This window comes from Myiozetetes cayanensis, unplaced genomic scaffold (genome assembly GCF_022539395.1).
Source record: "Myiozetetes cayanensis isolate MyiCay16 unplaced genomic scaffold, myiCay2020 scf24, whole genome shotgun sequence".
Lineage (NCBI taxonomy): Eukaryota > Metazoa > Chordata > Aves > Passeriformes > Tyrannidae > Myiozetetes > Myiozetetes cayanensis.
The window spans coordinates 1,221,886-1,249,353 of NW_026087456.1; the positions used below are offsets into that span (position 1 = coordinate 1,221,886).

General features: G+C 40.2%; 1 protein-coding gene across 2 annotated transcripts; it reads left to right on the top strand.

The window, feature by feature from the left end:
• The first annotated feature begins 4,632 nt into the window (after window positions 1-4,632).
• PCDH18 (protocadherin 18) lies at window positions 4,633-14,518 on the top strand. 2 transcript variants are annotated; one of them, XM_050320601.1, is made up of 4 exons: window positions 4,633-7,534; window positions 8,493-8,581; window positions 8,694-8,857; window positions 12,971-14,518. In XM_050320601.1, the coding sequence occupies exons 1-4, from the start codon at window positions 5,051-5,053 to the stop codon at window positions 13,639-13,641; spliced, it is 3,408 nt and encodes a 1,135-aa protein (XP_050176558.1). In that variant the 5' UTR covers window positions 4,633-5,050; the 3' UTR covers window positions 13,642-14,518. The 2 variants fall into 2 exon arrangements, with proteins under 2 accessions (XP_050176558.1, XP_050176559.1); XM_050320602.1 differs by having other exon boundaries at window positions 4,634-7,534; window positions 8,496-8,581.
• The last annotated feature ends 12,950 nt before the right edge of the window (window positions 14,519-27,468 follow it).

Below are 27,468 nucleotides of genomic sequence, written 5' to 3' on the forward strand. Positions count from 1 at the left end.
TAAACAGCTATCAATTAGAGACATTCCACTTCATGCTTTCCAAGGCAGTAACTAAACAAAATGACAAATGCACTAGAGTGATCAAACAATGGAATTTCCGTTATATACTGTGCCATAATAACTAATCCTCAAAAAAATTCAAAAGCATCCACTGATATATTGAAGGCATTTGTTTATAATAGAGATCTAGTAAACTGTAAGTCTCAAGCATTTTTTTTTTCACTTCATAAAACTTTGAGAGATAAATGTTTTATTAGTGCAGAAAGAGACTGAATATCTAGGTATGGTACTTACCAAACTTATATGGGTTTAACTTACTATTTATATACACAATGCTGCATTGCAAAACCACCATGGAAATTTACTCATGTAGCAGAAAATCTGATCCCCTGCCCTTTGCTGCAATGATTGATGATAATGTAAAATCCAATTTTAAACTCACTTTTCAAAAGAACTTTTCTCACCCATCAGCAGGTGCATAGAAATTTGTGGTTTGATGTATTTTAATGACTGATCTGACTTTTTTTTAAGCAAGTTGAAAAGATCAGGGCTGTGAACTAAATTTCTCTGCTTATTCCTTCTTCTGGGTCCTGGCCTTTTGTTCCAGGGCTTTGACTGGCTGTTGATTGGGGCAGGAAGATACTTTTTCCTGATACAGCTATTACCTTTACCAAATGTTTTCAGGATGTCTCCGAGGTGACAGAGTGGCCTTTGAGACTGCTTGTGCTGGGCACTGCATAGAAAGAGGCAGTGCTCTGATGGGATCAGATGCTGTTAAGCCAGGGTATCCTCAGCAGGAAGTACTGTAAGGGGTAGGTATGTGTGTATATAGTCAAGGTATGGATTTTGTGGAGTTCAGGACTGAAAACCTCAAGTGGATTTTTTTGCTTTTCTGATTTTTCTGCCAGGATGCCTGGCCCCGTTTTAGACTGCGTTTTCATGTGGACTAGGTAACTGATGTCTAGTTGAGATAAATTGTTTAATATTCCACATATGAAAATATATGCCCTGCCTAATGTATCTGATCTTAACTCAGAGGACTGTGATGCTGAGGTCTTATTTTTGATAGTCCAATGGTCTATTCTGCCTTTAATATCTCTTAAAATAATTCAGCCTCTGATGTCCCTCAGTTCCGAAAGAATACTGGATGTAAGCGTGACTGATGATGTAGTTGGTAGATCAGACAAATACAGCATTAATTCATGAGTACTAGAATATGGTTGTCTTTGCAAACAATCCAACTGAAATACCAGCATCCTTCCACCCACTCCAGAGAACTGTATCATACTGACCTTTGATCAGCTTTGTGGGCCCAAGAGTGAGTATAAAAGGGCAACACTCCTCCTCACTCAATTTGGACTCATGCTACAACAGGTTGAAATATAAAGTACAAAGGCCAGGGAGAACTCTGTGATTAGTTTTACTTTGGGAAACAAGCTTGTCAAAGAGGGATGGAGGGAGAGAGAGGGAGGAAGAAAGAGAAGTGAAGGAAAAGAGGCAAGAGGCTCAGTTTTGTCATTCGTTGGGATGGAAACATTCTTTTAAAATACACTTCTGACTTAAGAAGACTTGTCTTTCACATTCATTGCACAGGTGTCAAATCAAATTTTATATTGCGATGTCTTGTGCACTGGAGCATAGCTCATATGACATTTTGTAACATAATGCAACATAAGGCAATAAATCATACTGAAAGTGAATAAAATATCATTTTTGGTATGTGCATTCTAGGAAGGGAATGAACCAAATGGCACCGTGCTAATTTCACTGTGCATTGTTAAAAAAATTATTTTATTTCTCCCTGTCCCTGCTGAGGGACTATTTATCAAAATAGTTCTTCAAAGTAAAGTTCTTTGTCACCAAAGTTTTGCATACATGCTGTGCATCTAGAGGATCAGAAACTTTTAGAAGAAAATATATAGATCTGTATTAGGTAGGAATAGCTGAGATTAGTCTGCAGGAGGCCAGCAGCACTCCACTCACGTGCCTAACAGCACTCACAATACCACACTCCCTAAGAAGCGTCTGCTGGCTGCACGTGGGACTCTCCCTTTCCTTTGTAAGGGAAGCCTGCCATGTCAAAGGTGGACTGGAGTTTAAGAGACTTTCAGACAAAACTCTTTCACTAGATGTTGGAGAAATCAGCCTCAGGAATGCTGCAATGGCTCCTAAGCACCTCAGAGAAGCAACATTTCTAGAAGTGCCAAGCTCATAAATATTGCCCCATCTAAGCAAAAAAACCTTAAGATGTGTTCCTCCTCACTTGTAGGTTCAAATGAATGTCAACTGAAAAAAAAAATAATTGAATCAAGACTTTTCCATTACTTTAATTTAGAATTCAGGTAAAAACTATTGTGCCAAGGACATTTTATCATCTTTATAAATGTAAGAGGTGAGTGTGGACTTAAGTGATCATATGACATACAACCTGACCGGTGAAGTTGTAAAATAAAAAATAAATCCAAAACAGGGAAAAAAAAAAGAAAGAAAAGAGGTGTTGTAATTCCTATCTGTAGGTATCCTGCTCTCTATTAATATCAGCGTGCCTCTGAGAAAGATTGATGTGATGAAGTGGAATTACTATTTGGAAAGTGATAAAAATTGCATAAAGCAAGTTCTGCATATCTAAGTGTACTAAACAGTTCCTTGGAAGAACATGTTATCATTTAAGAGTGTATGTAATAGTTTTGAAGAAGTGAAATTATTTTTACTATGAATTATTCATCTCCTGTACTCATCATGTAAAGGGGCAGTGACTTCTTTTATCAACAAAATACTTTTTTTTGACACTGAGAACAGCATTTAATTGAACCTCTTTCCCCAATTATCGTCAGAAAAGAGTTTACGCTGGTGCTTTGGAAAAATGTTTTAGAAAGATTTATCAGAGCTGCAAAAAAAGCTGTCCATGAACTAATGGAATTATACTATCTTTGAATTCTCTCCACCAGAACTTAGAATGGCCACTAATTCCTTTCTTTGCTCTTTTGGTGTTTGCAAAGGGGTTCACTAAAGCCTGAATTGATATAATTATTGGTTGGATTGTTAGAGATTTAGGCCAGATGGCTATGGGTTTCTAAAGTCCCAGTTGCTTGTGTTAGCTTTTCTAGTTTGCCTATAGGGCTCGGGGATCAGCAATTTGAAAGGGCTGCAAACTTGTAAAACAGTATTATTCATGGGGGCAGAATGTTCATCAGCGTGACCCAGTACTAAATACATTCATTATGGACATTTCTATTCTGCACAATTTGCCACACGGTGCTGGTTTGTAAAAAAAAAAAAAAAAAAAGAGACAATGGCTTATAAAATGCTTTTGAATGCTTAAAAAGAAGGAGAGTTCACATTGAGCCTCCTCTGCTTTCTTTTTCAGCAAAAACCTTCTTAGTGACTTTGCCTGAGCTCTGCTGAGAGTAAGTAAATTGAGAAAATCAGAGATTTACTCTTTACATTTTTGGATATGGCAGTGGGGGTGGGGAATATGAGAGGGAAAAAGGCAATAAAAGTGATGGTATCGTTACATGCAACACCAATAAACAAATAGGCAAAGTTAGCAGGGAAACAAAGAGAAACATAGCAAGCCTGTGGCTAAAATTATAAAAGCATATGTAAAAAGAGGAATTGGAAGTCACGTAAATAGATACTTTTGAAATGAGAAGAATGCATCGGCTTCCATGTCCTGGATGCAGCCTGAAACTCACGCAGGGATCTGTAACACTTCTGGTGTACATAAAATACAAGCTCCACTCAGTCATAAGATTATATATTTATGAGCAATTGTGTGTGGGAGTGTAAATAGTTTTCAGCAACAGCAGAAAGGGGAGGAATTTGTCACTTTCCAAACAATCTGTCGTGTGGCTTCTTTTCCTTTAAAACAGTTGGCATGTAGAAGGTGTGCTTAGCACTGACTGTCGCGGTGGAGCATGAAGTGCTGTTTCAAATAGGATCATCTGAAGAAGCACTGGAACAGCAAATAATAATAATAAAAAAGCACAGGGACAATCGCACATAAGAACACACAGAGGAACCGGGCTCAGGCAGAGGCAGCTGCGCTGAGGGCAGAAATGCTGCAAGAGGGAGCCGGGGAAGGACCGGAGTGTGCAAAATGTTCCTCACTTGGGAAGAAGGAGGGAGAGGTTTCGCGGAGTGGAGGAGATCTCGCTGGGCTCCGGGCAGGAGCACAGGCGTTGAGAACATGCAGGATATAGGTAAATAAGCAGCAAGAAGACGGTCTTGCGGCACCACCACCTCCTTTACTAAGCAAACCCACTTAAAAGCTCCAGCTAGTTAAACAAGGGGAACCTAAAAGTATGTAAATAAGCAGCGCGGTCCGCATTTCTCCTGGCAGGAAGGGGGAGGAATTAAAACCAGAAAACCCCCGCTTGAAACTGCCACGAAAATTCGGGGGGTGGGGGAAGGAGGGACGTTGATTTAAAGTTGCCCATTAGTCATTTGTGTGCCCCCACCCCCAAACCTTGGCGGCGAGCAGGGGCTGGCGGAGGAGCCGCCCCCAACACCCTCCCCGGTCCCCCCGCCCCGGCCGCGGTGCCCCCGCCCTCCCGGCGGGGCGAGGGGCTGATTGGCTGGACCCGGCTCGGCACAGGCCGGGAAAAAGCTTTGTCTGGGGAGTTGGAGTGAAGTTGCGGAGGATTTTAGGCTGGAGACGGCGAGGGAGGCTGCTCAGTCCGGCGGCGAGCGCGGAGAGGGGCGGGAGGACGGGCTGCTCGGCTCCATCCCTCCGGCTCCCGGCCGCCCCTGGATGCTGACGGCGGGAGAGGAGCGCGCTGCCCCGGAGCGTCTCAGCCTGGAAGAGGAGCGCGGAGTCAAATGAGAAAGCGAGGATTGCCTACAGATTGTATCTGGATGTCCTGGCACGGTGTGTATAAAAAAAAGCAAAAAGTTTTCTGATCTGTAAGATATTAATACTTGGCTGGCTAGAAAAAAAGGCGTTTTCAAGTTGGAAAGGACCAGATGTGCGCTGGGTTTAAGGTACCGAAGGAAGGCGAAATAATTGCTATTTAACTTACTGGGAGAAATTAATTGCAAAAACTTACAAATGCACCGAATCGGCGGTAAAATGCACTTTCTGTTCATTTTTGCACTGACGTTAATATCTTTCAATAAGGCTGTGCTGGGCAAGAATTTGAAATACAGGATTTATGAGGAGCAGAGGGTTGGATCAGTAATTGCAAGACTATCGGAGGATGTTGCTGATGTTTTATTAAAAATGCCTAACCCTTCCTCGGTTCGTTTTCGAGCTATGCAGAGGGGGAATTCTCCCTTGCTTGTAGTCCGTGAGGATAATGGAGAAATCAGCATAGGAGCTAAAATTGACCGGGAACAACTGTGCCAGAAAAACTTAAACTGCTCCATAGAGTTTGATGTGATCACTCTGCCCACTGAACATCTGCAGCTTTTCCATGTTGAAGTTGAAGTGCTGGATATTAATGACAACTCTCCCCAGTTTTCCAGAGCTCTTATCCCTATTGAGATATCAGAGAGTGCAGCTGTAGGAACCCGGATCCCTTTGGACAGTGCTTTTGATCCAGATGTGGGAGACAACTCCCTTCACACTTATTCCCTTTCTGCAAATGATTTTTTTAGCATTGAGGTGAGAACCAGGACTGATGGTGCTAAGTATGCAGAGCTGATCGTGGTTAGAGAGCTGGACCGCGAGTTGAAGTCGAGTTATGAACTCCAACTCACTGCCTCTGATAAAGGGGTGCCTCAGAGGTCTGGATCATCCCTCCTGAAAATCAGCATTTCTGATTCCAATGACAACAGCCCTGTTTTTGAGCAACAGTCATATATTATCCAGCTCTTGGAAAACTCACCCATTGGGACTTTGCTGATAGACCTCAATGCTACTGATCCAGATGAGGGCGCCAATGGGAAAGTCGTGTACTCCTTTAGTAGTCACGTGTCTGCCAAAATTATAGAGACTTTTAAGATAGATTCAGAGAAAGGTCACCTGACCTTGCTGAAGCAAGTGGACTATGAAGTAACCAAATCCTATGAAATTGATGCTCAGGCTCAAGATATGGGGCCAAATTCTATTCCGGCTCACTGCAAAATTATAATTAAAGTTGTGGATGTGAATGACAACAGACCAGAAATTAATTTAAACCTGATGTCCACAGAGAGAGAAGAGGTAGCTTACATTTCTGAAGGGTCACCCCTGGACACCTTTGTTGCCCTGGTCAGAGTGCAAGACAAGGACTCTGGTGTGAATGGAGAGATAGTTTGTAAGCTTCATGGGCATGGCCACTTTAAACTTCAAAAGACTTATGAAAATAACTATTTAATCTTGACTAATGCCACTCTGGATAGGGAAAAGAGATCTGAATACAGCTTGACTGTAATAGCAGAGGACAAGGGAACGCCAAGTCTCTCCACAGTGAAACACTTTACTGTCCAAATCAGTGATGAAAATGACAACCCACCCCGCTTCCAGACAAACAGATATGAAGTTGTTATCTTGGAAAATAACTCTCCAGGAGCGTACATCACATCAGTCACAGCCACAGACCCAGATCTAGGCGACAATGGGCAGGTGACATACACTATTTTGGAGAACTCTATTTTGGGAAGTTCCATAACCACCTATGTGACCATCGATCCCTCCAACGGGGCGATCTATGCCCTGCGAACCTTTGATCATGAGGAAGTAAATCAAATTGCCTTTGTGGTTCAGGCTAGGGATGGAGGGAGCCAGCAGCTTGCTAGCAATACCACGGTTGTGCTAACCATCATTGATGAAAATGACAACGCTCCTGTCATTGTGGGGCCAGCGCTACGCAACAGCACAGCAGAAATCTCAATCCCTAAAGATGCTGGAATTGGCTTTCTTGTCACCAGGATAAGGGCTACGGATAGAGACTCTGGTATGAACTCTGAACTCAGCTGCTCCATAGCAGCGGACAAGAAAAACAACATCTTTGTGATGGATCCCCAAACTTGTGACATCTCTATCAATGTGAGTGTTGAATCAGTTCCAGCAAAACAATGGGAGTTTTTAGTGATAGTCCAGGATAAAGGCAGCCCTCAGCTTAGTACTAAAGCCCTTCTGAAATGTACCGTTTTTGAGCACGTTTATTCATTTTCAAGCACAGAAGCAACTTTGGTAAGCCAGCCCTCCCTGGATATCTCCATGATAACAATCATATCCTTAGGATCAATATGTGCCGTGTTGTTGGTCATTATGGTTATCTTTGCTACGAGATGCAACCGAGAGAAAAAGGACACCAGGTCTTACAACTGTCGCGTGGCGGAATCAACCTACCAGCACCACCCAAAACGGCCCTCAAGACAGATCCACAAAGGGGACATTACGTTAGTGCCAACGGTTAATGGCACTTTGCCCATCAGGTCTCACCACAGAGCTTCTCCATCGTCATCCCCGACCCTGGAGAGGGGACAAATGAGCAGCCGACAGAGCCACCACAGCCACCAATCGCTGAACAGCCTGGTGACCATCTCCTCTAACCACGTGCCCGAAAACTTCTCACTGGAGCTCACCCATGCCACTCCAGCTGTTGAGGTAAGGTCCATAACTCAGTTTTGCACATCCATTCACGCACGCACTCACTTGGGAACACGCAGGTACCCCTGCATGCCACCAGTGAGAGGAAGAGGCAATGAGGTCAATGCCTAATGGGAGTGTGTCATGGATTTCTCTTGGATGCCAGAGCTTTTCAGTTTTACTCCAGTATCGACTCATTCCATTACCCTGGGGTACTGGATTAAATGGGGAACAGCACTAAATCTATTATTAATAGCATTATTCCTTGATTCTTCCCTGTAAGGTTAAAACAGTGAAGTGGAACATAGACAGCTCTAGTTTACTGGTCACTGTTTTCTTCCTTCCCTTCCCTATCCCTCTGTACAGATCCATCTAAGAAAGAGTGTCTGAGTATTTATATACAAAAACAATCCAGGAAATTCTTTTGTTGATGGGGGTGAAGAACTAAAAGATTAAACACTGGCATAGTTTAGGTAAAGCTGTTGTAATATATGTTCATAGTATCCTAAACTTTGAGATTCCCCATCTCAGGTTTTACTGCAAATGCTGGAGTAATGGCTTAAATAGATGAGAGCTGTGTCCTGGTAACTCTTTACATGTAAAGCAATGACATTTTGTTTTGAATTAGGATCCTGGAATGGTAAAGGATTAGTTCTAGTATATTTAACCTAACCAAAACTCTACATTTGTTTAATTACTTGCTTTACTTGTTAATGAATTCTTCTTATGAATTCAGAGGCTAATGAACAGCAGTGCATTTCCTCATTGTACATAGTCTTCAGGTGTTTCCTGCATCAGATACTACACTATAAAAATAGGCTGTCGCATTGCATTATATATGTGCAGGAATTGGATTTAATTAAATTTTGAAGGAAAAAAATAAACCACAAACAAACCTGAGAAGAAAATTAGTGGGTTTACAATTAGAAACTTGAACTTTCATTTCAAGGAATCAGTCTTTTCACCTTTTCTTTAGCAGGTTTCTCAGCTTCTCTCGATGCTTCACCAGGGCCAATATCAGCCAAGGCCAAGTTTTCGAGGAAACAAGTATTCCAGAAGCTACAGGTGAGAATACAGACTATTCTGTACATGCATCAGAAAATATGGACGTGTATTTTTAATCAAAAAGGGGACTATAACACACTTGAGATAATGTAATTCACAATTCTCTTTCCAGATATGCCCTACAAGATATGGATAAATTCAGCTTGAAAGACAGTGGCCGGGGTGATAGTGAAGCTGGAGACAGTGACTATGATTTGGGGAGAGAGTCTCCAATTGACAGACTTCTTGGGGAAGGATTCAGTGACCTTTTCCTTACTGATGGGAGAATTCCTGCAGGTAAGAGCGCAATGGAAGCTGACCGGTTTATTTACAGTGCTGCCTGGCTGTCACTTTGATAAAACTACTACTGAGAAAGCAAAAATTCTTTAGCTTTCAAATCCTGTGTTTCCTTCCTTTTTACTCTGCTTCATGGTAAATACTGAGCTGAAGCCTTGACATACCTACTAAAAGGAAACCTCAGACACAGCTGCAAATCTACTCAGAGCAGTGCCTACTCTTTTTTTTTTTTTTTTTTGCTCACATCATGAGCTGGCTTCAGATTCCCCCTAAAAGTACAATCTTCTCCAAGTCCTTAGACTTCTAATGACTGGGTGGATGTTTTGCAAAGCCAGGCAGTTGTGGTTTGTTAAAAATACACTGAACTATAATTTGGGAGATAGGTTTTCCACAGTGGGCTTGATACAAACTTTTACTGTTCAGAAATTGAGTGTTAAAGTGGACTAGAAATACGGATGGAGAAGAAAGAAAAGAGTATTTTTTCCCCACTGAAAAATGAGCTTGAGTGGCAAGGGAAAGATCTATGTATGTCCCAGATTTTAAATCTTGCAACCCTAATTTTTGGAAGAAAGAACCTAAGAGGTACAATTCAGGAGCAGAAGGCAGAAAGGAAAAAAATGAGGCAAGGGTGAGTGGCAGCAGGATAAACACACACGTACATATTCATGTGTATGAAGTATCACTCTTAAATTTATGCCCAGTTATAGGTTGAATAAAAAGTCATGGGGAATCATGCTTAGTACAGACAGAAGAATTTTGTAATTACTTTAATAATTATACAGCCTCTGGTTGCACCCTAGATCTTGTTCTTAGTTCAGATCATATTATAACCACAGGGCTGGATGATTTCAGCATGGTTCACTGAGTGAAAACTTAAAAGTTTGGTAAAGTAATTTTATGCATGGGAGCCCCTTGTTTTGTGGGGTGGTGCAGCACATGTCCCTCCTAAAGTGAACCCCATGTATTACCCTGGGCTGGAGGAGGGGAATTGGAGTGCTGGATCTCCTTCCCTGGTCTCCCAGGGAAAACAGCAGTGAGGGGCTTGTACCTGACCTTGATGTGCTTTACCCTGAGAAACCTGCTGTCATGGTAGGCAGGAGTAAACACCAAAACTTCAATTTGGTTTTTTTATAACTTTTAACTTTAAATTTATCTTTGTATATTTTTGCTCCAAACTAGGTCTTGTATTATTCCCCCTACCTCCTCAAACGTGTTCAAAACTGGAGGCCTTGAAAAGTTACCATGTTTTCCAAATCTTTAGCCTAAATCTGGAGTAGTAATGTATTTTTATCCTCTTCCTCCCTAACTCCTACTACTTATTTGTCTGCCAGCTAGCATGAGGCATGTCTCATTCTCTCTTATGCTTAGCAAGGATGCAGGGAAGGATCTGCTGGAGCTCTCAGTTGTCAGGGGAACTTCAAGAGCAATGGTGTTTGCACTGGCATCCAGCCCCACTGCTGCCAAGGAAGAGCTGTTCCTTTCCAGTGGGCTGTTGGGGGCTGCCAGCAGACAGGAATGGTTGTCCTCTTAGCTGGCTAAAATACCCATGACCCATTTTCAGCTCATACAATTCCCTCTCTAAAGAGGAAGCCAAAGCATAGGATTTCCAAAAATGCCCGGCTAACTACATTCAAAGTAAGGAAAACTGTTTCTGAGTGCAGACAGAACTGTGCTGGGCTGTCAAGATTGGCATTTAATCTCACCTACATGTCCACTTGCTGCTATGCATGGCCTTAATCCATCGTATAAGTGTTCTGAACCTGTTCAGATGAGACCTGAATTGTTCTACAACCCAAATAAATAAAAAGGAAAAGAAAACATCCTAGAGGTTTCCTGTTCTCCATTTTGAAAGGTTTCTGCATTGTCAGTCTGGACACAGGCAAAATGCTGTGGGAAAGTCCTTTCAGTTTGTCCCTTTAAGGTGGAATTGGATAGGAATGGAGCCAATCCCTCAAAACTTCACAAATTATATGATCAGAAAGTTCAGTAACTGCCTTTGAAAGACTTGCTTTTTTTCTCTCTCTTTTTAAATCTTAACCAACAAACTTTAGGTTCTGGAAAAAGAAAGAAAAAGAAAATAACTGTTGTGCATCTGGGCATTTTTTAGTTTATTACTGATTTAAGGACAGACTGTGTCACCTTTCAGTTACTTCAGAGTATCTTTTGATCTTATGTTCAGGAGCATAAGAATTTATTATTTTAAACCAAAACCATTCCTGACAACAAAAGTAACAAAACTCACACTAACACACTACTACTGAAATACTAGACCACTGAAAGTATCTAATGAATTTAAAAGAGCCTTAACAGAGTCTTCTTAATTAGAAGAGTAATTCTCACCTTCTGGGATGACTTGAGAACTGGTCATGGATCACTTAGATATTTTTTGTCCTTTCTAACTAATGGGAACAAAGCAGGCATTTCAGTCACTCCTATCAAAGCTTCAGCCACTGATGTATTCTAGTTTGTTTTGTTTGTTTGAAGCTCCCTGGATCAGCACTTATATTGTAATAGCTTGTGCACTATCAGACTGTGGCCTGAGCTTGTAATCTTGAAGAAATTTATACTCTCACTTGCAAGACACAGAGAAAGTTTATACTTACAGGAATGGAAAGACCATTAGGAAAGCAAACAATATGATAAGCTGTGTAAGGTGCAGAGATAAATAGCGCTGACAGCATGAGAGTAGGACTTGATCAATCACTGGTATGTCCTAAGCTGAAATACTCTGTTCAGTTCTGCTTATACCACTGCAAAAAGATTTTTTGATAAACGGAGTGGATCCAGAGCCAGATGGGAAATGTGATGAGGGAGCAAGGGAAACTTGCAGGGCATGACTGCAGACATTTCTTATGTACTCAATATGTACAGAGAAAGAACAAGAAACTATATTCTGTGTGGGGTAATCTAACCATTAAATGAATAGGGCAGAAGTTTCTTATGGTCAAAATATGCATCACGTAAAGAATCTGTCATTTCTGAAAACTGTCTTTTGAAGTATGTGACTCAAAACCAAGTTAGTGGCCCCAGCAGCACCCAGGTCTTCTCCAGCAGCTCTGCCAGGCATGCAGGCAGGGCCTAATCTGAGATGAGGCTTCATGTCTTACAATGTGTTCCCTTTGGAGTGGAAAATTTGACCTCTCTCCTGGCACATCCCTCTCTGTAGGTCTGTCAAATTGGGCTTTTCCTGTCTCTGCTTCCAGGGACCATTGCCAGACCTCTGAGTGTTTGGAGAGGACTCCTGCAGTGCCCCTTCATGGGCCAGTTCAGACCAGTGTAGCTCTCAGGGATGCAGTCACTTGCCCCATCTTATTTCTTCTACCTGAAAGACATCAATAAACCAAGGAGCTGAGAGAGCAGCTCTGTTGTCTTCTGCTCTTCAGCCCTCCTCATTGACCTGGGGCCCTATCTGGTGGGTTAGAGCCCTGCTTGTGCCAGCACCTGAGCCAACATGGTCCAGTAACCTGAGCTACAGAGCTGCAAGTGCACCTGAGAGTATAAATACAGTATAAACACTAACACAGGGTAGGAATTAAGCCCTAGGTATTTCGATACTGGATTAACTGATTCAGTTAAAAAGGTAATATGGCAGTGGATCACCTCGAATTCTACACACACATTATTGTCAGATAATCCCTCTGAATGTTATTATTCTTTGTTCTTTATTTCCATTTCTATTTATGTCCATTTATTCCCACTCTGATATGCTTCACTAGTTGCACATGGAAGACTTCACTAAAACTCAAGTGAATGTTTGGAGGTAGAAACACCTTCCTTTGATTTTATATTTGTTTTAATGAGCTACAATTGTAAGCCACAATGGCTTGTTTTCCACCTGGGATTTACATGTTTATCTTCAACCTTAGTTCAGAGATCGCATTACTGTCTTACATGTTCTGCATTGGTCGTTCCCATTTTTTGAGACCATTTGGCAATGGAAGCACGTTTAGATCCAGACCATTTGTATTTGCCACCTTCCTGCATAAAAAAATGAATCTAAACACCAGATTTGAACATCTTTGGAGAAGTTCAGTCCTAGTGTCAGTCCCTGTGAATGTAGGTGCTACTTGCAGCAGGAGAGAGATGCTCATTCTCCTCATGTCTCTCTTGCAGCGATGCGGCTGTGCACGGAGGAGTGCAGGGTCCTGGGGCACTCTGACCAGTGCTGGATGCCACCACTGCCCTCTCCGTCCTCCGATTACAGAAGTAACATGTTCATCCCTGGGGAGGAGTTCCAGTCGCCCCAGCAGCACCTGCAGCAGCAGCAGCATCAGGGCCTCGAGGATGATGCCCAGGCTGCTGACGCCAGTGAGAAGAAGAAGAGCTTTTCAACATTTGGGAAGGACTGCCAGAGTGAGGAGGAGTCAGGGGACACCTGCACCTCCTCCCTCCTCTCTGAAATGAGCAGCGTCTTCCAGCGCCTGCTGCCTCCCTCCCTAGATGCCTACACGGAGTGCAATGAGATGGATCGCTCCAACTCGTTGGAGCGCAGGAAAGGACATTTGCCAGCCAAGACTGTAAATTATCCACCGGCAGTGGCGGCCTGGGCAGCCAGCACACATTTCCAAAACCCTGCCAACAATGGGCCCACTCTGGGGACTCACTCGGGCGCGCAGCCTTCCTCCAAGTGGCTGCCAGCCATGGAGGAGATCCCAGAGAATTACGAGGAAGATGATTTTGACAACGTACTCAACCACCTCAGTGATGGCAAACATGAACTCATGGATGCCAGTGAGCTGGTGGCAGAAATTAACAAGCTGCTGCAAGATGTCCGGCAGAACTAATTGTTTCAAAACCTATTTTTCCATATTTATGGAAAACTAGAAGGGGAAAAAACAAAAAAAGAGCAAAATAGAGACTGAGAAGAACTGGCATTGCCAACTAGTTGCATTTATCATAAATGTGTCTGTGTATGTTGAATATTAAAATACTGTATTTTCATATGTACACAATGCAAGTGTGATTATCTTTATCTGTATTTTAAAAATACATTTGTACCTTATATTTATGTGTAATTTAACAAATAAATTTTATTTTTGTACACCCACAGCAAGCATGTTTTCCTAAATGTATATAGATGGTACCACCCTTGTCAAACTTCGAGTGTTCTTGCCACACAGGCATGTTTAAAAAAAAACCAACAAAAAAGGGATATTGTTTTCCCTTATTATTCTTTTAAATGTTTCAAATACAAATTCAAACCACTGAAAAGTTATGCAAACATTAGTTTCAATAAACGATCCAACATCTTGTTGCAACGTTTTATAATAAAGACTTGTCAGCTCCCATGAAACCTAAAATGTCCTTTTTTATTTTGATGCCTTTGGTCTATAAAGTCATTTTCTCATTTAATTAATGGATTATTGCAGGCTGGGGTCTTCCTGTCTTTGGCAGATAAGTGTTTTCCCCAGTGAAAAAATTACAGAATTCAGTGATGGGTCTTACACTGTGATCTCTGCAAAAAAAATGTCAATTTATTGTGCTGTTGTTTCACTGCAAAGCCAGTTGAAGTCAGTGGTGTATACTTGAAAGACAGCAATAAAATCAGCTTTTCTGACCTAAAGCTGAATTCTCAACTTATGTAAATAAAAAAATTGAAATGCACTGCTTTATCTTTGTAAATGACACAAAAATAAAAGGAATGTTGCATCTTCCAGAAAAGCAGCTATATTTTGCCTCTGCAAAGTAGCTATAATTTTATATTAGCTATATTTTTTCTCTGTAGTAAGTGTGCCTGTCTTGTATTTGTATGGTAGTACAGAAATACTTGAAGTCCCTAGAAAGAAGCAAATCTGCTGGTACAATGTTGCTCGCTGAATCCAGTCCTTCTGTAGTGGGGCTTCTCTCTGTCCTGAAAACAGTAATTTATACTGTGGTGCTATTGCTGCTGAGGGGGTGATGTAACTAATATTGCTCAGATAAAAGTCAGTGTGGTCCCTTTAGTTCCTTTACTTGATTAGCCAGTCATACACAAGGAGACTATTGTAATAGTAAACAAATGGATTTTTGGATTTTGCAGTTGAGAAATAGGGATAGGTTTCGGACTCCCAGTGCTCACTGCAGGAAAGTGTTAGGTTAATAAAAGATGGCCAGAAAAACTGGTATTTGGGGTTTTCATTCAGAGATGCAGATGCATATTTTTATAGGATATACTTTTTACCTATGAAAAACTAGGGGAGTACTCTAAGTTGATCTGGGCATGAAAACTGGTACATACTTTTATCCTGGAGAATTGCACTTTTCAAGTATCTTATAGAATATATTTTTTTTTTAATGTTAGATACAGAAAAGTCCTGTTTAATGTTACCCAAGAATTTTTTTTGCAGGCACAGGCTTTATCTGTTTTGTCTGTGTGCAAGGAAACTTTAGTCTCATTACTGGCTTCACAGTGCTGTAGATGTGACATTTGAGGATGTGTAGGCATTTGTTGACGCCTGAACAAGGGAGAGATTCTCAACTTGTTTACACAGCAGGAGCTCGTGCATAAAGCTATACTGGTTAGAAATACCAGGACCTCAGATCTGGAGATTTGTTACAGCATATTTGAATGCCAACAAGACTTGAGTCTCAGTGAGTTGCCATCTGTTTCTGAAAGGAAGAAGTTGTAACACCTCATTTATTAAATATTTGAAAACCTCTTCCCTGTTTTTCCCCTTCCTTCCCACTAATAGGCTTTGTTGGCCTCATAAGCCTCGCCTGGGTCCCACCTTTCCACTCCCTCTCGCTCCAAGGGCTCAGGAGCTCATTTAAGCTCAACCTGGGGCAGGCAGCTGTTGTATGAGTGTTGGTCCACTCTTGTCTCCCAAGATGAACCTGGGACTGATTTTATAGCGGTGTCTCCAACCCATATACAGCTGCTTGCTGATAGGAGTCCTTGGATGGACCTTCCTCCTGGTTTGTTACCTTGATGTGCTGAGAGCTGCTAATTGATGCCTTTGGCAGCACCTGGCTCAATCTGCTATGCTCAGGTACTGTAGGATTGCGCTTTGTCAGTGCAGGCATTGCTTGTGTTGGGATTGCTGTCAGCTCCTGGTCTGTCTCCTGCATTCCTCTCCAGGGCAGCTGTTGCTCTTGGTGCTTCCTGACAGTATTTCATGCCCCACGTTCATTCCAAGTCAGCTCTTTATGGCGGCAAGATCAGGTTGACTCTGAAGCCAGTCAAGGTGCTGTAGCAGTCCTTCCAAGTCCTAAGTTCACAAAGGCATAGCTAACTACCAAAGTTCACAAAGGCATAGCTTCCTCCTTAGCTAGGTTGGTTTTGTCTCATCTCAGCCCTCCCCTTTCAGTTTCTCTTTTTCAGTGTCCAGTTTTGGTCCTGTTCTCCATGTTCCCTCACCTCATTCTCCTTTCCCCTTGGCTCTCTGACTGCACTTCCACTAAAATCTGACCCACATACTAATCCTGCACAGCCCATAGACATGTTTATAGAGTATATGGTATCCCAATAACACTGCCCATGACAGGACATTTCCAGTTTCTACCTCTTTAGTTGCATCTAGCTAACACACCCTTCAAATCCTCTCTTGCCCTAATTTTTTTGATGTGTAATTGTAATTACAATGCAACTGTAAGCTGGATTCCTGAATTCCTGAATTCCCCCACACCCCATGCCTTTTACTGGGGAGTATATTCCACTATGCAGTGGAAAGGGCTGACTTGCATGGCTGCATCTTCCCACTGCTGACTTTGCACAGGAGAGGGAGGCTCAGGAGAGCAACTCCGAAGACAAAACTCATACCTGGCTTAGGAAGTGGCTGATGATTTGATTCCAGCCTGGGCATGCACAGTTTATGAGGTGTACAGCAGGACTCATGTATATATAAAAATATACAAGCTGGTTGTTTTGAAAATAGCTATTTGGTAAATTACTTTAGTTTTCTGTTGACATGGGTAAGGCATCACTGTCTGTTACAAAACCAGCAGCTGAGTACGAAAATCCCCTTCAAGTGGTGTAGATCCCTCCTTCATAAGTAAGTGTAGAGAGCTGTTCTTCATTTCTGAGGAGGAAGTATTAGACACTCAGGCTCAGACTGGTTTTCTCTGTCTATAGACTTGCAGAGCAGCTTGATAAGCTCCATTTTCAGTTACATCATCCACCAGGGATTATCAACCTGTTTTAAATTTAAAATCCTTAAAGCAGTTTATGCCCAGTGGCCCATGTCACATGGATAGTCTCAATGATTTAAAGAGGCACTGTTTGCAGAGGGGACTTTCGTAGATTGCAAAGTGTTTCTCTGGTAACACTAGGCATCCAAATATCGTAAAACATGTAAGGTTTTCCTAGAGGGCATTTCTGTACCAACACAAAGTAATAGTATTTGGTATGTGCATTGCTGCAAGAATCTTATCATGCAAAGAGACCAGTAATAAGACCAGTCTCCAGGAGCAAAAATGTTTACTTAGATTATATCTGAAATGCATCAGAATTTGAGTTGTATTTATTATCGATAGAAAGCTTACTAAAAGATCTGTAGATAGCAGTAAATGAGGGGAAAATCTACCTTAATCCTACTTCAGAGTCCCTCTTTTTCTCAGGCTTCCTTTATAAATGAGAGGAATTATTTATATATATATATATATATATGTATGTGTGCACATACATAAAAACTCTAACACTGAGTCTCTTCCATGTCAAGAATAGGGAAAACTGATATTATGCAGATTAAAAAAAAAAAATGATATGATATTTTTTAACAGCTAATAGAGAGTTAGGCATGTTGGGATTAGCTGGTGTGGTTTAAGCACCAAACATGAGCATGATTATGCAGTCCAGAACACAAGGTTGCTAGCTTACCACACAATGCTTACCAGCTTTATCCTTCTCGGTATCATAATGACAGAAAAGGTAATGAAAATCATCAAATAGTAATGAACAGAATACTGATTATCCCTGAAAGTGTTCAAGGCCTGTTTGGATGGGACTTTGAGAAACATGGTCTAGTGGAAGGTCGTCCCTGACCATGGCAGGAGGTTGTTGATCAGCAGGTTAAGATGACCATTAACATCCCATCCAACCCAAACCATTCCGTGTGCTAGTGGTTCTGGCATTCCTTCTGTACTGGAAATATTAGGCCTTTTGAAAAAATACAAAGCTTTATTAGTGGATGTTCAACCACTACTTTTCTGCAGGTTCCATCTAAGTGTTTTGTATTCAATTCTGAAATGGTTACATTAAAAAAAAATTACTGAAAAATTATCAGAGTTGTCTGACCACTTTTTAAAGTTGTATTTAATAAGTCACCACAGCATTGCACTTTACTATTAGGTGCCCATTAAGATAAGCACATTGAGAGGATGTGGCTGCCAATAATGTCTTTGCTACATTCTTTACCCTGGTTGTGTTTATAGTTCCTATGTTTAAGAACAGAAATAGAAAGCAAATTAAAGCCACCACAAAATATTTAACCTTTACAGTTTCCTATCTTTTTCTTAATGAAAAAGAAAATTCATAAAAAATGGCAGGAAATTTAATTTCTTTCTCTGCAAGCCACAGAGAATTTCAGTTGTTTACAAAAATTAGAAGACTTGAAGACCTCCATTTTTAGTATTATGTTAACATGGCATCTGAGTCTGAGATCCTTAGCTGACTACTGTATACATGTATTTTCTTTCAATAATGCAGGTTTCAGGCAGAATTTTACTCCTTTTGGTAACCCAGGGTCAGACTCTGCCTGCACACAAAACTTGTCCTGCAGCATATTCTCTGATATAGTTTATATAGATAAAAAAAGGAAGTGATAATATCGTAACTTCAATCTATAAAAATATTAATAATTATAACCCTGTTGCGCTTTACATTCTCAAAGCTGTAGAGCCATAAATGAGTGAGCACTTATGAAAATAATATTCTGGGATCAAATGACCCACTACCGAAAAGAGAGCCTGTGAAGAGACACACAGGAATAGTTTAAACCTTACTGTAAAAACCATTTACAACAGACTTGCTAAATAATACCTTGTTTAATTAAAACCCAGGGGAGATCCTGGAAAAAATGGGTAATAACTGGAGTTGAAATCCAACCAGTGCACACATTCTCCAACCACTTGCCTGAGTAGCAGGGTGGGAAATACAGTGAGAAATGACCATGCAAACAGTTTTATGGCTTACAGGAGGCATTTAAAGCTTCACCAGGCATCCAGTTTCGTTGCATGACTTTGCAATCCATTGCCTAACTCATTTCAGGGCCTCTGTGGTGCAGAGGTTTGCTTCTCTGAACACGCATAAGAGGCTGGACTCCAGAGAAAATTGAGTAAGAGAAAGAGGAGATGCATGCTGTGCTAGGCACTGGAAAGCAATTGTTTGCCCTTCCAGACAGTCACCCCCCAGCCTTCATTTCGTTTTGTTTTGTTTTTTGTTTTTTTTTTCCTCTCTGTGGCTAAAAATATGAGTTTTAAACATTAAACAAAGGCAGCAGCTTCAATGGGAATATTTGAAATTGTATGGTAGGCTAGAGGGGTTGAACAAGAAGTTGAAGCTTCCTGTGAAGACAAAGGGGTTTGAAGCTGGGCTGTCTCATAGCTCTGGTGATGCTAAAAGTACTTGCTATGCATTCATATACTTGTATTTTGTGAGGAAGAATTGTTATAAGCTCTTGTCCTGAAGATAGCACGGATGATGGTGAGATTTTATTTAAGGAAAATAAAATTTTAGCTTAAACTAATTTTTTTTTTAACTTTTGCCTTTAATCCAAGTCCAGGATCCTGCCCTCTCACAGATGACTGTGGAGGATGATCTGTCAAGATAGACTGAAAGTTTAATCCCTGCTGTCATCATCTGCTTTTCTTACTGGTTGGTTCTTACTGATATTTGCTGTCAAGCACAAAGTTCTTCTTGTGCATTACACAGAAAGCATATACTTCTATGTATCCTGATGTTTTAATACATACATATGTTCTTTTGTGCATTTAGTCTTCAGTTACTGTCAAAATTTGCATAAGAGGAAGCCTATCTCTCATTTGTTTCATTCAAATAATTCCTTTGTTGTTTTACTCCTTCTCTCAGTTGCTTGGATGACAACAACTTTAACCTCAAGAAACATTGAATGATTTTTGAAGGAAAAATAAATAGCTAAGGGATTGGGAAGCCAGTGCTGTCTCCAATGGTCTGGTTAGAACTCTCCACATGTAGAGTCCACAGAGTTTTTACAGCAAATATGGACAGTGATAACTTTGGATTTTTGTGGTTTTTTTGCACTGATTTATTTAGTGCAAAATGGTATTTTTGAATTTCAAACTTTACCTACTTGGTAAGATTAATTTTCAGCCAGTAAGGGAGTGTCCTGAGGTCATCATGGAGATTTACGAAGAAACCATGAATTATGCCTTAAAAGGAAATGTTCTTGCTGCTGTGTATGGAAAATGAAACAGTCTCTCATATACAGTACTGCGTTATAATAACTTGTCACAACTTAGTGTCCTATCTTTTTAAGAGATAAGATTTCAACAATGATTATATTTAGATCTCAGAAGGAGGATTTAGACTATACAATTACTATTATGTACAGCTAAAATAGCAAAGACATGGAAAATAAGCAAAGTCTCAATGAGAGAGGATTGTGTTTGTGTCTCCTTTTCACAGGCTCCAGCTGGTCTTGAAATCAAATAGTTTCTCTATCCACACATAAACAGATTTGTGACATGTTTAAAAGTACATTGCTATGAAACATGGGTGAAATGGAGAGGGAGGCACATCTGAGCCTGGTAATAATTTTATATGCACAGATGGATCATGGACAGACTCTTTCTCTTTAATCCTGGATGAAGTAGTAAGGGAGGCTGTTGCCCTGGAAAAAGTTAATTGTAAGAATCTTGTGGTCTAATGAGCTGAAGGTGCTGCCTCTGTGTGAGAGAGTGTAGAAAAAAATCCACATCCAAATTAATATAGTACCATGCAAAAGGAAAAGGAGAGGAATAGGTTAAAAAGATTCCTATTTTCTTGTTAATTAGGCCTGTGCTGTTTCAAGTAATGCCCTTTATTTACAATATTTGTAAACTGACAGGTAACCTGCTTGGCTTTTATACAAATGATGACAAACCACCACAGTGGCTTAAGGCACCTTTAACAATAATGGACGTTTTTTATACAAATAAAATGGAACCATAAGCTTACTAAATTGGCAGGCTTGAGACCTCTTGGGCTTATTTTGACCCATCTGGTTTTCTTAAATTCTTACAATAATTAGGTCACCTAACTAAAAAGGACATGCTTATTTATATCCAGGCTAGAAAAGTGTTTGTGGTGAAATGATTTATTTATAATCTTTTCAAAATATCAGTGAGTGATATTATAATCCTTTTATGCAACCTCATGGTTGGATGTTTTGTTGTTGTTGTGTCTGACCTAACTCTGTGGAAAGTCCTATAATTTGAACCTTTAAAAACTTTTAAAAAGAGAATATGATTTTGGCATTTGCAGTTTCAGTGGCGTGATAGGTGAAAGGCCTTTGCACTGCTTTAAGGAACAAAGTGATGCTATCACAATCATGCTTTGTGATCTTAAAAGTCTGTGAAACAAAAACAAGAAGTGTAGAAGGGTTTGTTGAAGGGCAACAAAAATGCAGATCTTTCTGATGTTTTTTTCTCACTGTAGCACTAGGAACAGCAAAGCTGCACATGTTTGAGTACATAACTTCATATGGGAAATAGCAAAGAGATTTATCATTGGAAACACTTGTAAGCAACTGAAAACTTGGTGGCTTCTTTCTAGCGTGGGTGGACAGAAGTAAGACGTTTTGATGCCCTGTGTTACTCAACACAGATTTCTTCAACATTGTTTACAAAAGTCTACAGCAAAACACTCATGGAGAATATACAGCAGCTCAAGTTAGCTCTGCAGAGAGACAATTTGTCAGCATGTGTAGTTCCACGCTTTGGCATGTATTAAATTACCTCATTCCTTCATATCACAGTGAAACTGCTTTCTGGAAAAGGTATGCAAGTGTCATTAAGTCTAATCTTAAAATACAAGTTTTAGGCAAATGAAAGCACGTGTTAAAATGTGTCATCAAGGAATCAAAGGGATTATTTGGCAATTAAACCAGAATGAAACTTCAAAAGTTAAAATATGAAGTGTAGCCACTGGAAGATTTTACTCAACTGAAAAACAAAAAAATAAAAATCAATCATGTTCTTGTGATTGGCTGCATCCTGTGAATGGCTTAATTTCTAATAAGTATAAAAAATTAAAATATAAAATGAGAATCTGTATATGGACTGCACTACTGTTCTGCAAGTAAATGTAGTGATTTTGTTTTTAGATTGAAATAAAAACAGATACTGAAAGAGGAAACTCATTCATAAGTCCCTGCTTTAGTCTTTTAAAAGACTAAAGGTTAGATATTATAGCAAAAAAATTTTATAGGTTCTTGCATATTTGAAGTTATTTCATCTACTTACAACCCATCTTTAGTATCATTGCCATGACTTAAAACTTCTGAAACACAGGTGTTAAGAATAAGTTTTTAATGGTAGCACTTAATTTAAAATGAAGCTGCAGTAGAATGGCAAACCATGTATCATCAGCACCAACTTTATTTAGTATGTGGTGGAAGAATTAGAATAGATGCCAATTCCCTGAAACTCAAGAGAAGCCTCCTAAAAGGCACTGTTGTTATTTTAGCAACTTATTTTAGAACTGAGCAAAGAGAAAAATACTCTCTATCCCTTCCTATGCTTCTTCTTACCCTGGATTTCCAAAGAAAAAGGAAGAGTAGGGAAAACACCTGGACAACTGTCCTCCAGGGTTTAAGTACTTCAGAGGAGGTACTAATGCTGTTTGGAGATGCTTGGTTGGACATGAAACATGCCTTACTGGATAAATCCTCTGGGTCGGGTGCTACGCTGGACCTAATGATTTGTGACTGGTAAATCTTGCCTGGAGTCTGCTGCCTACTGGGTAAGATTTGTCTGATGAGGACTGGGGTAGGTTCTGTTATTGCAGAGCTGATTCAACAAGCCCAGTGGTTCCAACATGGTCTGTTTACAGCTTGGCTGGGGCCTGAAAAGGCTGGATGTCTGTCAGCACTAGCAGGAGGAGTCCAAATGAATCTGATACCTCAATCCAAGGGCTGTTGGCTGCATGGGAGGCAGCCAAACATATGGTGACTCTTCGGGCTGGCGGGACGAGAGTGGCTGGCTCATGAGGTGGTGCCTCTGGAGAAGGTTTGTGCTCGCTCTCTCATTTCCTCTCTGCTTGTTGGACCAACATCCGAAAAGATTCATGCCCTCCTTTATGCCCTGGGGCCCTGGCTGAGCTGGCCAGGTAGGAAATGGTGCTTCTGGAAAAAGCCCAGCTTATAAACTGGGGAGTGAAGGGTGAGATCTGGCATCTTTTTTGACTGAGCACATTGTCCTCAATAGTGGTCTTTTTCACTGAAAGCAGCAACACTATTATTATCCCTCCATGGAGTCAATAGGCAATAAATGAAAGCCCGTCTGACTTCAGAAATGAAAATTGATTCCTTCATTTTGGAGACAGCTTGTGTCTCTCCATTCCCCTTGGAACCTGAACACACAGAAACGGCTGCCAAAATTAGGATGATGCTGTGAGGGTATCAGAAAAAGCTCTCATAAATATCAACAGGAGGCAAACACAAACAAACATGGGTGCATAGGGTAGCATCTGTTTAGTTGTGCTGGGGGCAAATCTGGAACAAGAGAGGAATGTCACCCGGCTAGAGGGTGCATGAGAAAATATTTCAGCTCTAGTTTTTCTCCTGAGAGTTGTTCTGCAGTATATTCCCAGACAATTTACAGAAGAGTTACTTACTCTACATTACATATGGTTGAAAGAGTGTCTTTGGGCAATTCAGTTAAATGTTGAGCCTGGGACACATTGTACAAGACCAGTGAAATTAAATAAGATGTGATAGATTGCTGCTAATGTTTTCTTTTTAGAAGTAATATTGTATGTTTAGTAGCATTACACAGTTTAGTTGTATCTTCCCACAAAGCATAATTTGAGGAAACGATACCTAAAAGGAAAATAAAAAGTAGACAGAAGCATCTCTCCAAATACTTATAAATGCAAACATTTTTTGTGGGGCACTTTGGAGACATCACAATCATCCCTACTTTTTTACCTCACACTTTAAAATACTTGTTTCAGAAGAGGAATAAGACTTGCTGTCTTATTCCAACCTGCTTGGAGACAGAGATCTGGTCCTGACTCTCTGGAGGGTCTCCTGGCCTCCCCCCCTGCCCTGCCCCAGTGTTCCTCTCCATAGCTTTAGCAATTCACAGAAAGCAGTCTGTGACCCAGGAGGCATTTTAATCACACTGGAAAACTCTCAGGTGAACCCTTAGTAAAATAAGTAATTAAAGTATTTAGAAAAATGGCATTTATGAAGTTTAATTTAGCAAGCTTACTCAGGCACAATTTTCTGGTGTCTCCTAGAGCTCCAGGAGCAGTTAATGTGCAATTCACTCCAGCCAGCACTGGCTGCTAGGTTGAATCATTCAATATTTATGGTTGTTTAATCTACTGGGCAAAAAACCTAGAATATATATTGCTAGGACTCAAATTTATTTTGTAACACAACATGAAACTCAGGAAAATACTTATGTTCAATCTATTTAGACAAGAGGACTATTCTCTAAATTATTTTCTATGTGTTTTCTTGCTATGGAATTGGGGTTTTTTTGTTTGTTTTCATTGCATTTTAAGGAGATCAATGTAAACCAAAAATAAAATCAGAAAAATTTGTATCCTGGGTGAATTGAATTGGCTGGAGGACAAACAAACAGTGACTGAATACAAAAGTGTTTATGAAGGTTTTCATAAACTGAATATCAATGCTGTGAGCTGCTCTGGATGTTTTCTTAACTTTACAAAAAGGATTTTTTTAAAATGAAGTTACTTTAAGAGACACTCAGTGAGGGAATACACTGGTTATTTAAACGGGTGATTGCATAGAGAAGGATGCTATTCTGATTTACAACAAAAACCAAAATCAGACCACTGACAAAAACTATTTTGTAAAAAGATATCTCTAATCAGCAGTAGCCAAGTACATCAGAAAATACAACAGGTTCTTTGGTTGTGATGATGTTAAATCAGAAGAAAAATTTCTTTCTTGCCCTTTCAGAAGGGCATATATATTTTTATATATATAAAAATATATATATATCAATGACTTCAAGTAGCAGGGGAGGGCAAATAGCATCCAAACTGGTGATAAAATAAGACTATTTGTAATATCATTCATCAGTATTAACCAAACCCACATATTAATGTATGAATAAGCAGCTTTCTACTCCAAATCATACTTGAAACAAGGTGAGAAGGGCTTTCAACGAGTTGTCTCAGCCAGAAGATTAACTACTTTTGTCCTATTAATGCAAATCTCTGTTGTACAAAGACACAACTAAATTTATGGCAGTGTAGGCTGGGTAGTGTCACTGGTAATGGAAACTGTGGCAAATGCTCTCTTACAGCTTTTTCAAAAACCACAATTTTCATTCAAACTTGTGCCTATTAATGAAGTCATTTGATATTTTTGGACTGGCATTTACCAGTAAAAGCTTGCCAAATGTCATATATCCCAGCAGTTTGAACTCCAGGATGAATAAATATTTTGGTTTTAATAAAAGTATTTTCTGAAATAGAGCAGATTCTACTATAGCCTAAAGAAAACCACACCTTGATATCTGTGACAATTTAATGCTGTAAGACTACCTCTTGACTGGTTTGATGACAGAACATTTTTTTTCTCGTGGATAGTGAAAATGTTTAATAATTCTGAACAGTGACCATATGCTTAGCATAACTCTTCACATATCTGGATTTTATTTCCCTCCTTTTCTCTCTTCTCCAATCATATGCTGTTCATAAAAAGTTGTCTGGTTCCTTAATCCAGAAAACTAATACACTAAATGTCCTGTCTCCATCTTATAGTAGTAAAAGCAAAGGCTGAGAGACAAGGAGAGGGATGTGTCATGGATCTAATTCACGAAGGACATTAATAAAGAAAATGGTACCTGGTTTACCGAGCACAAAAGCTGATCTCCAAAACACTACAGATGGAAAATCCACATCTTCATCCTGCTTCCACATTTGAGTTTGTTTTTAAACATGTTCCTTGATGTGGAATATGATTAGGAGAAGATTGGAGTAACAGCAGCTTGTAGCACAACATTAGGGAGAATGTAGTATCCCCATGATATGTCCTGCACTATTCTGTGTTACAGTAATTTTGTTTTCTGTGTGTGTGTTTGCTTAGCTGGAAGCTATTGGGGAAGGGATGAGTAACAGAGATGCGTGTTTAAATTTAAATGTGTGCTTCAGTTTAGATGGAATATCAGGACTTTTGAAGAAAGTTCGGTAAGAGACAGGAACTTAGAGGAATTGCAGGACTGCAAAAGGCAGTAAAATGAACAATACAGTCATTAAAAAAAAACCAAAAACACACACACAAACCCCCATTTAAAATGGCAAAAGTGGGGGACTTAAGTGAAAAAGCAGAACACTGCTTTTAGTCCAGAAACTGGTAAGGATCTCTGAGTAAGCAGCTCATCCAATTCCTGCAAAGCATAACATGATGGAAATTAGAGATAGAAAATAATTTTGTTATGCAGGACATTTTCCAGTGCTAGCAGAGAAGGAAAGAAGTGGAAAGTACATCTCGTGTCTCTCTCATGTCCCCTCTGGCTATATTTGGAAATGACATGAATAAACTCTGGAGGGAGCCTCACCCAGTCAGTTCTAGCCAGAGGCGGTTTAACGGCATGTGAGATGACGGGAACTAGGAGGGAAAATTTTGGGGGATGCTCATATGGATGGGAAACCCCTTTACTTTGTGACTTGGAGTGCTTTTACTGAATTTATCAGCATAGGGAGTGACCAAATGCTGAGATGATAATCTGATTTGCTGTAAGAGCTGTTCTCTCTTCGTGCCCATGCACCAAACCCTTCCCTTCCGCCTTCCTTGCTGGGGCTGCAGTGCTCCCATGCTGGAGTTGTGCCTGTGGGGCCCTGAATAATTTCTGATGGGTGGAATATCCTCCAAGAGGACACTTGACAGCAATTTATAAATATCACAGATAATAATAATAAAAATAAATCATGGTGCTTGATCTCTTCTGCCCTAGTAGTCAGAAAATTATGAAAGTTACATTGAAAAGGGGAGAAGTCCCTTTGACTTACCTTGGACAGTTGACAACAAAAATAATGGAATTTTAAACTAAATAAGATCTGCCTCTCTGTCTCTGTTTGCTGTTCAGCTCTGTGTTCTGTTTTTATTCTGGTTTTGAAGTTAAATTCCTGTAACCGCTGCCACCAAAGCCAGGTCACATGAGCAGCAAATTCAAGACTTTGTAATTATGTCAGTCTTTTTCAATCACCCAGCTACAGGCGTAACTATGGTTGCCAGAAAAGAATCTAAGTGTTTTCTTTTGTTTTTTTTTTTTTTTTTTTTTTTTTTTGGTATTTTTTTCCCTCCTGTAGAGTTTTGTTCAAGTAGTTTGTCTGGGTTTGGGTTTTTTTAAATGCATGTTTTTAAATATAGTGGCAGATTACTCATGAAATCACCTGTCAGGGTTTTTGTTTTGTTTAATTTTTGCAAGCACAGTTGTACTTACACTCTTCCTCTCTTTGCTGAAGGTGTTTGCTCATG

Coding starts and splice junctions, on each gene's coding strand:
- PCDH18 (XM_050320601.1), top strand. CDS start 5,051: ATGCACCGAATCGGCGGTAAAATGCACTTTCTGTTCATTTTTGCACTG. Junction 7,535..8,492: donor ATGCCACTCCAGCTGTTGAG/GTAAGGTCCATA, acceptor CCTTTTCTTTAG/CAGGTTTCTCAGCTTCTCTC. Junction 8,858..12,970: donor TGATGGGAGAATTCCTGCAG/GTAAGAGCGCAA, acceptor TCTCTCTTGCAG/CGATGCGGCTGTGCACGGAG.